General features: G+C 41.2%; 2 protein-coding genes across 2 annotated transcripts in view; one reads left to right on the forward strand and one right to left on the reverse strand.

Annotated features, from left to right (window-relative positions):
* Positions 1,474 to 3,030, forward strand: LOC109844645. The gene is made up of 3 exons (XM_020413760.1): positions 1,474 to 1,995; positions 2,081 to 2,309; positions 2,516 to 3,030. Exons 1-3 carry the CDS (start codon positions 1,474 to 1,476, stop codon positions 3,028 to 3,030), a joined length of 1,266 nt encoding a protein of 421 aa, XP_020269349.1.
* Positions 8,149 to 8,639, reverse strand: part of LOC109845416 (cationic amino acid transporter 1-like) — a 4,230-nt gene continuing 3,739 nt past the window's right edge. The window contains 1 exon segment of the mRNA XM_020414665.1: positions 8,149 to 8,639. This exon segment is cut by the window's right edge and continues 22 nt beyond it. Coding sequence (XP_020270254.1) covers positions 8,416 to 8,639 — 224 coding nt within the window. The 3' untranslated portion in view covers positions 8,149 to 8,415.

Genomic DNA, 8,639 nt, shown 5'->3' on the forward strand with positions numbered 1-8,639 from the left:
CCGTCTAGGATACCTTATTTTTTTAGCAGTGCTTGAAGGAAGATTTGATGTTTAATCTAAGGGGCTGTTTGTTTGGCCCAAAAAACCGCTGAAAACTGGGAAATGAAACCTGACACATGTGCCACATCGGATTTTGATTTCAAAAGATTTCCATTTCATCTGTTTGGATCGCCTTTGGTTTTTAAGAAATGAAATGGTAAAATGGGGGTACACGTCAGAATAATCGGAAATGTGTTTTCAGCCCATTTTGGGCTGAAAACGGGTGGAAATATCCCATCCGTCAATTAAAAAATAGTTCTGCACGAAGAACGAAGCGGCGAGTAAAAGAGGGTTTCCACTTTCCTCTTGTCTCTTCGTTACCCTCACCGCCTTTGACTGCTCTCCTTCTTCCTCTACGCTGTTTCGCCATTGCAGAGGTCCATTTTCTTTGTTGATCTCCAAGAAAACTCCGCCTCTGAAGATGGGCGGTGTTCGGAAGTAGTCGCTCTTTGTTGCTTTCCTTTTGGCTGGGAGGATTCACTAGGGCTGAACCGTGATTTGTTGCCTGTTTTTGGGGTCTCGCCGGCCGTCAAAACATCTCGAGGTTTGCTTTATTTTCCACTGGTCGTTTTCCTTTGTAGCCAAAGCAGCATTCGATTTTTTTGGTGCATGCATGTGACTTTTGATTTCGTCTTTGATTGTGAAGATGAAAACTGGTTTATGTAGCAGTTAGTAGCTTGATCTCACCATTTGAGGCCAACACGGGCAGTGTTTCTCCGTATTTAAACTGGCAATATTTTTTCCAAAATTTAAATTAACTTGTAATTTAGGGGTTTGCTTCTTCGAGAGGAGATCTACATTTTCTGAAAACTGAGGGTTTAATTTCGTTGCAGATATTTTTCCTCTCATCTATTTTTAAAGCTTGTGAAATATTCAGGCTCGGTTATTGGTGATTTCTGTGGAGAAATTGTTATAGCATGTAGATTAGCTTTGTTGAGCAAGCTATTTATCGTTTTCTTGGAGCCACAAACTGAGGGTTTGCGTCTTCGAGAGGAGATCTTCATTTTCTGAAAAGTGAGGGTTTAATTTGCGTTGGGTTTTCCGATATGAAATCACCACTTTCCCCAATTTCCGGGTTTAATTTTGTAGTAGATCTTGTTGTTGTATCAAATTTAGCCATATTTAATCACATTTAATATGTATTTTAGCTATATTTAATCATGTTGTTGCATATTCGGAAGAAGTGGGCATCATAATGAAGGGCTAATTCTTGTTTGCTTTTGCTCGTATACCCTAGTAACTAACGTGCGCGCATAGATTAGGTTTGTTAAGCGAGCTAATATTAAAGCAGTGGTAGAATGAGTATTTTGAAGATAATAGCACTACTAGAAGCATAACTTGTAGCTGTTTACGTAGGAATTTTTTTTGTTTTTTTTACGTAGGAATTTTTTTTGTTTTTATGTATATTTCTAATTTCTAAGCAATACTGTCTAGATGGATGGTGATTATGTTGATGAAGAGAGCGTTATAAGAATGTGTACTGGGGCTGCATTATCGGTCATGGTTCTGGTGGTTACTTTTTTGAGGAGAATGAGGGCTCGCCGCAGAACGTTACGATCTGGACGGAGTGCAGAAAGACTAAGGCAGGAGAAAACTAGGGCAGAATTAATGCGCCGCATCTATCACGGTTATAGTGATAGTTGTCAAAACTTTGTTAGAATGCGGACGGGTGCTTTTCTTAGACTAGCCCATACTATGAGGACAAATTATCTCCTGAAGGACTCAAGATTTATAACTGTAGAGGAGCAGCTTGCTATAACGTTGAATATTTTGGGTCATAAATCAAAAAATCGTATGATGAAAACGCAATTTATACGGTCGGGGGAGACCGTTAGTCGATACTTCAACAGAGTATTGCAAGCAATTTCGTGCATACAAGGGCGATTTATGAAACAAGCACCAAATGAGGTGCCTCACGAGATCCAAAACAATCCATCTTTCTATCCTTTTTTCAAGGTATAACAACCACTCTACCTACTAGCGCAAATGAATCTCTTAACTGCTCAATCATTACATTAACATAGCAAGTTGAATTCTATAGGATTGCATAGGTATGATAGATGGTACACATGTGGATGCCATGCTACCTGCCTCACTTGTTGTGCGTTTCAGAGGGCGCAAAGGTGTCACACAAAATATTCTTGCGGCTTGCACACCAAACAAAATGTTTACCTACGTTCTAGCTGGGTGGGAGGGATCGGCTAACGATTATAGAATCCTTCAAGATGCCTTATCTAGACCACAACCTTATGGCTTACGGGTGTACACGGGTAACAATCGCAAAAACTCAGGGAATAAATGCTCAATAGACTAGTAGAGAATCCTTCAAGATGCCTTATCTAGACCACAACCTTATGGCTTACGGGTGTACACGGGTAACAATCGCAAAAACTCAGGGAATAAATGCTCAATAGACTAGTATTTCGCACTAATACTTACTAAGTCATATCTCATTACAATACTTTGCATTATGTAGGTAAATACTACCTTTGTGATGCGGGGTACACAACCCAGCCGGGATTTATATCCCCGTATCGTGCCGTCCGTTATCATCTAAAGGAATTTTCAGGGAGAACACCTCAAAATAGGATGGAGTTATTCAATCTTAGACATTCCTCTTTGAGGTCAAGGATTGAAGCTACATTTGGTATATTGAAGAATCGTTTCAAGATTCTCACATCAAAACCCCACTACCCCTTCAAGACCCAAGTTGATATTGTCTTGGCATGCACGGTTCTCCATAACTACATTGCAACAGTGGACCCAGACGATGACTTGTTGAATGAGGATATCGACATTTGTGAGGATGATACTGAATCAGGCATTAATGAAGATGACAACGTTATTGATTTCTTGCAGTCACAAAGTGTTAGACAACAAGGAGCCTCAAAGGATGAATGGAGATCTCGCAGAGATCAAATCGCGTTGGACATGTGGATTGACTATTGTAATAAATACCGACATGGTGACACGACTGAGTCTGCGGTGTGATTTTATATGATACCTGTAGTTTATCTTAGTTTATTATGGTTGTGGTTATTGTAACTTATTGCGCACTCTGTGTTTGTTGCTACATTACCATGTGTTGGTTATATCCAATTGTGTGACTTATTTATTGGTTAGGGCATCAATCTACATCTTGTTATTGTGCAGGGTATCCTGTATTCCTCTCTTATGTCATGTGCTTTAATACTATTTAGTTATCTTTTGTATTATTCTTTCATGTGTCTCACATCATTTATACTTGCTCCATTCCAAAGAAGTCACTTTAAAATTTGCCCGTCTTAATATTGGTTGGACTAACATATTAATTTCTGCACTATAGGATATGGCTGAAAATGCAAACAATGCTGTGCATGATTTGGCCAATGTGAGGACAACCACTCACGCCCCAACAGCTAGGAGCCAACCACCCTCTCCCGTGCTTCCATCAAGCAGTGGGTTCAATCACCCATTCAACCCAATATTCCAGCCATCCTCCCCCTTCGTGCAATCACCCTCTGGTTTTCCCAATGTTCCGAATACCGATGGTAACTTTTTCCCTATGCCACACCCCCTTTCATCTTACATGCACATTCTCAGTAACGCTCCATCTTTGCCACAACCATTTCAAGGCTCCAATTCCTCCGGTTACTTTCATTCCCCAACAAGTGTTACAGGGACTACTTCTGATTCAGGTAGCAAAAAACGGTTGGAAAGGGATGAAAATGTTGCCACTTCAGCTAGTTCACCCAAAAAATTCAAGTCTTTGGCCCACAAGAAAAGACAAATACCACGTGGTGAAGCAGCTTCATCTGGGTCCCCAACCAGATGGTGGACCCCTGCTCACGATGACGTGCTCATACCTTTCTTGGCAAATTTGGCAAGGTCTGGCCTTAAACCAGACAAAAACTTTAAGCAACATGCCTTTGCAATGGCGGCCGCTGAAGTAAACAAGCACTTTGGTACATCATTTGCTACCAAGAGTGTTGTTAACCACATGAAAACTATTCGTTCTTGGTATCAAGACATGCAGGCTGCGCGTAATATCAGTGGTGCAGGTTGGGATGAGGCAACACAAACAATCATGCTGGATCCCGAGAGCTTTGATACATGGAATGAGGTAAAATGAACCCTACATATCTTCAAAATGTTAATTCACTTTATCTAATAAATGAATATGAGGAGCTCGAAAGCTGCCACAGCAGTCCCATCTGTGGCAGCTTTCGGGCTCTTTCCCACCCAAAAACGAAGAAACAAACAGCCCCTTACCGCAACTCCATTTGATTCGATCATTGATTTGATTGTAACATGACAACAGACATGATGTAGAGAGTCTCTACAATTAATTATGTGGGTTAATAGCATAGGCTGGTTCAATGGGTTCCCCAATTAAAAGATTTTTATATAATTTTGTTAGATCTGAATCATAAAACTTGAGATCTAAAACCATATAGCCATGATTAATTCAAAGAGATTAACAAGAATCAAAGGAGCGGAAGCTTATACCTGAAATCCATAGATGAAAACTTGATTTGGGTTTTGGATCTTCTAACCTTAGGGTTCTCTCTATAGCCGAATTTCTCTCTCTAGATGGGGGTGAAGAATTAGAGAATGTAACCCTAGGTTAGGGACCATAACCCCTTATTTATAGATGTTGTACTTTTATAATTTAGCCCCTCAATAAATCACAATTACAACCTGGTATCGGAAGAACTTCGGCTATTCGTCAAAGCATCGAATAAACCGAAAATCGAAGGAGCCAAGAGTTGAAGCTAACTGCAGGTCCTTTACGCCGACTGAAGGCTAGACCAATCACATCCAAAGTATTCCAGCCTCTTCTATAAAAGAAACAAGGCCGGAACGCTTTGGAGGGGGTATCTGTGGGCATCGAAAATTGCCTATAGGTCTCCACGAACAGTTCAGTGGTGAATGCTTGAAGTGAATCGACGAACTACGTGAGCTGACAGAATTCCGGAATAACGAAGGTGCGGGCTAATCGGGAGCCCCGCAATGTTTACAAAGGGAACAATGCCCTTCGTGTCTCATTCATTCTACAGATAATCCAACCATTGGAGCTGATAGAACTCCTTGTCAAGCTTCCAACGCACTTGGAATCACTCAAATCCGAGTTCGGACGAAGAATCTACGGCGGAAACAATCAAACGTACGCAACGGAGCGTCTCAGGCTGAACTGGGACACCCGGGGTGTCTCGGGAAAGTCGAAACACCCCAGGGGTGTCTAGGCAAAGCCAAGACACCCCAGGGGTGTCTCGGCCAAGCCAAGACACCCTAGGGGGCCAAGCCGAGACACCCCAAGGGTGTCTCGGCCAAGCCAAGACACCCCAAGGGTGTCTCAGCGCGGATTTGGGCCCTTTAAGTGGTTTTAACCGCTCCGCAACCCCTCATGCCTACAATTACAAGCCTTAGGCCTCATTTTTTCAGATCTGGAATTTTGGAGAATTGGCGAAGCCCTGCCGGAGTGAAGAGTGATCGAGCACTTCAACGCAAGAGAGTTTCTTCGTCAGATCTACATCACCCGTACCCGATCCTTAGTATTATCCCGTTGTGGTAATACTAAGAAGAGCAAATATCTCGCTTTTATCGAGATAGGCGCTTCAAGTTTCTAGATCTCCTCGCGGATCGACGAAGCTCTGGATCAGATCTGATTGCCAGGTAGTCCACGCGTAAGCAAGAGACGATAAACGGATCTTGTGTTTATTTTCAAGAAAGTTATAATTTTTATTTTCGTTATTTGAATTCATTTGTAACGTTTGAAGTTTTTAATGAAATCAATGATGAAGGCAACTTTTGACGAAAACAAGCTGGCGACCATAGTGGGAGCCAACGGCCTCGTTGCCGAGGCCGTCGTGACGCAACCGGCATTCAAGATCCGGGTGAACGAAGAGATCGAATACGAGTTCGATCAACAGAAGTTTGAAGAGTACCTCTCTTCCTCCTCCTCCAGATCCAACACCTGATAACCAACTTATTCTTTGTTGCCTTGTGCTGTTTTGACTGCTAGATGTGCTGGTGCCTTGTGTTGTTTTGACGGCTAGATGGCTTGCTGCCTTGTGCTGATTTGGTTTGGTTTTTACAGATGTTTGGCTAAGTCCCTAATTGCGCAGTCCCTACAGGGCAAGATTTTGTAAACATTCAGATGGTCAATGTAGCCTTTTTCTGATATGGCTTTTCTGTTTTGCTCAGTTTCAATTTGCTCAGTCCCTACGGAGTGTTTTTTGGTTATCTGGTTAATCTGGTTTTGCCCAGTCCCTACAGAGTGTTTTTTGTTATCTTTCAGATGGTCAATAAAAATTCTCAGTCCCCTGATTTTATTGTTTTGCTGTTGTGACCTGATTTTGTTATTCTTTCTCACTGCTGTTTTGACTCTTGCATGAGCTAAACACTTGTTCATACCCATAATATTGTTTGGTTGTTGAACCATGCTGTTTGGACTGGATTAGCTTTTTATTAACCCCTGATAACCAACTTATTCTTTGTTGCCTTTAGATGTTTTGACTGCTAGTTGTGCTGGTGCCTTGTGTTGTTTTGACTGCTAGATGGCTTGCTGCCTTGTGCTGATTTGGTTTGTTTTTTTCTGTTTGGCTAAGTCCCTAATTGCTCAGTCCCTACTCGGCAATATTTTGAAAACTTTCAGATGATGGTCAATGTAGCCTTTTTCTGATATGGCTTTTCCCATTTGCTCAGTTCCAATTTGCTCAGTACCTACGGAGTGTTTTTTTGTTAGCTGGTTAATCTGGTTTTGCTCAGTCCCTGCAGAGTGATTCTTGCTAGATGGGTTGCTGCCTTGTGTTGACATGGTTTGGTTTTTTCTGTTTTGCTAAGTCCCTAATTGCTGAGTCCCTACTGGGCAAGATTTTGTATACTTTCAGATGGTCAATGTAGCTTGGTTCTGATATGGCTTTTCTGTTTTGATCCGATCCTATTTGCTCAGTCCCTACGGAGTGTTTTTTGTTATGTGGTTTCAGATGGTCAATGAAGCTTTGTTGTGAAGGATTTTTCTGTTTTGCTCAGCCCCTATTTGTGCAGTGATGAATGTCATGTTTTCTGATATTCTAATCCAGGATAAATTGCATGCAATGATATGGCGAGGCAATCCATTTTGTGGAATGCAGCCAACACTGTCTTGCAAGCTTGGTGATGAATATGTGATGAAGTTGACGTAGACCTGAGCACAATTTTGATACAAACATGCTGACCAATTTCTGAAGATATATATGTGCTCAAGTTGCATTATATCTTATAACCCAAGTGTTTACACAAAACATTGTCATTATATTTTCAAGATGCAGATTACAATGTTTACAAGAACAAGGAAAATATTGAATAGCCCCAAAACCACAATATATTTTTTCATATATTCAACTTGTTCAATTGCATTCTTCAATTCTCTTTGCAAAAGCTTTGTTTCCAGCTCTTTTAATTCAGACACAGCTTGAACTGAAGCTTCTTCATTCCTGGTTTCCGTATTTTTGATTTCTTTCTTCTCATCTTCGGCCCACCTAAAGAATTTGCATGATCTGTTTGGGAATTTGGCACAACCCCAAAAAAATCTCCCCTTGTTTGCACCACCTTTGCACTGCTTCAATGGAGTTGGTATATTGCAAAAGCATTTTATGTCAGTAGATTTGTGCGTACCTCTTTGGGCAGTTGCCATGGCTAAGCACTATCAATTTCAGAAGGCTCTTGGGTAATTGAATTTTGATGAAGCCCCAATGTCTTGAAGAGGCTCTAGCTTTGCTGCAACTGTAAAAGACTCACCCAAGTGCACTTTATGTAGAGGGGTTTTTTACCTGACCGTTGCCAGATCTTTACTTGCCATTTGTTTTAAAAATATGACCGTTGGTCTGTTTATCCGTTGGGATTTTTGCGGTGAAGTTTGTACTCCTTGCTGTGGGCGGTAAGCTCACTATGGTAATCACATGCAACTCTTCTTGTGTTGCATATCAAACATTGGAAATGGAAAATTAAAGAGTGAGATGGTTTCTTGTTTTTAAATAATGAAACAAACTTGTGGAAACAAAGAAATACATTTCAAGGGGTTGATTTCACTGTGAAACAAACAGAAGAAAAAAAAACTGGGAAACATACTGGAAATGTCTTGAAATCATTTCATTTCTTTATTTCTGTTTTCTTTTTTTTTTCGGAAATGTACCAAACAGGCCCTAATACTAATGCAGATAACAACGCCAGTACATGAAACTCTTATCCACAATATGATAAAATAATCCAAAATCAAGTAGTAAATAAAAAAAATTAAAATAAAAAAAAAGGGTCTAATTAATTAGAAGTAGCGTCCCTAGATAATTTAGGTGTAGCTAGCCAGCTGGAAGACCAATTATAACGCTGTTGCATCGGGAGTAGCATGCATCAATGTTAGCCGCATTGTGCAGTACCCTCCTCCAAAGCCTTAACGGTTGCAGCAGCAGCAGAAGCAGATCTAGCAGCCGCCTCGGAGGCCCTTGCCGTATCATAGGACGCGTGCAGGCCAAACAACAAGTAGTAAACCAAGAGAACGGCAGTCCAAACCGCGAACCTGACAAAAGACTGCGCATCAATGGAGCCCAACAGGAATATGTTGATGGCAATGGATGCCGAGG

This window comes from Asparagus officinalis, chromosome 6, assembly GCF_001876935.1.
Source record: "Asparagus officinalis chromosome 6, Aspof.V1, whole genome shotgun sequence".
NCBI classification, from domain to species: domain Eukaryota; kingdom Viridiplantae; phylum Streptophyta; class Magnoliopsida; order Asparagales; family Asparagaceae; genus Asparagus; species Asparagus officinalis.

Excerpts from the sequence above, each read along its gene's own strand:
- LOC109844645 (XM_020413760.1), top strand. The coding sequence starts at position 1,474 with ATGGATGGTGATTATGTTGATGAAGAGAGCGTTATAAGAATGTGTACT. Across the intron at positions 1,996-2,080 it reads CTTTCTATCCTTTTTTCAAG|GATTGCATAGGTATGATAGA; the intron begins GTATAACAACCA and ends TGAATTCTATAG. Across the intron at positions 2,310-2,515 it reads TGGCTTACGGGTGTACACGG|GTAAATACTACCTTTGTGAT; the intron begins GTAACAATCGCA and ends TGCATTATGTAG.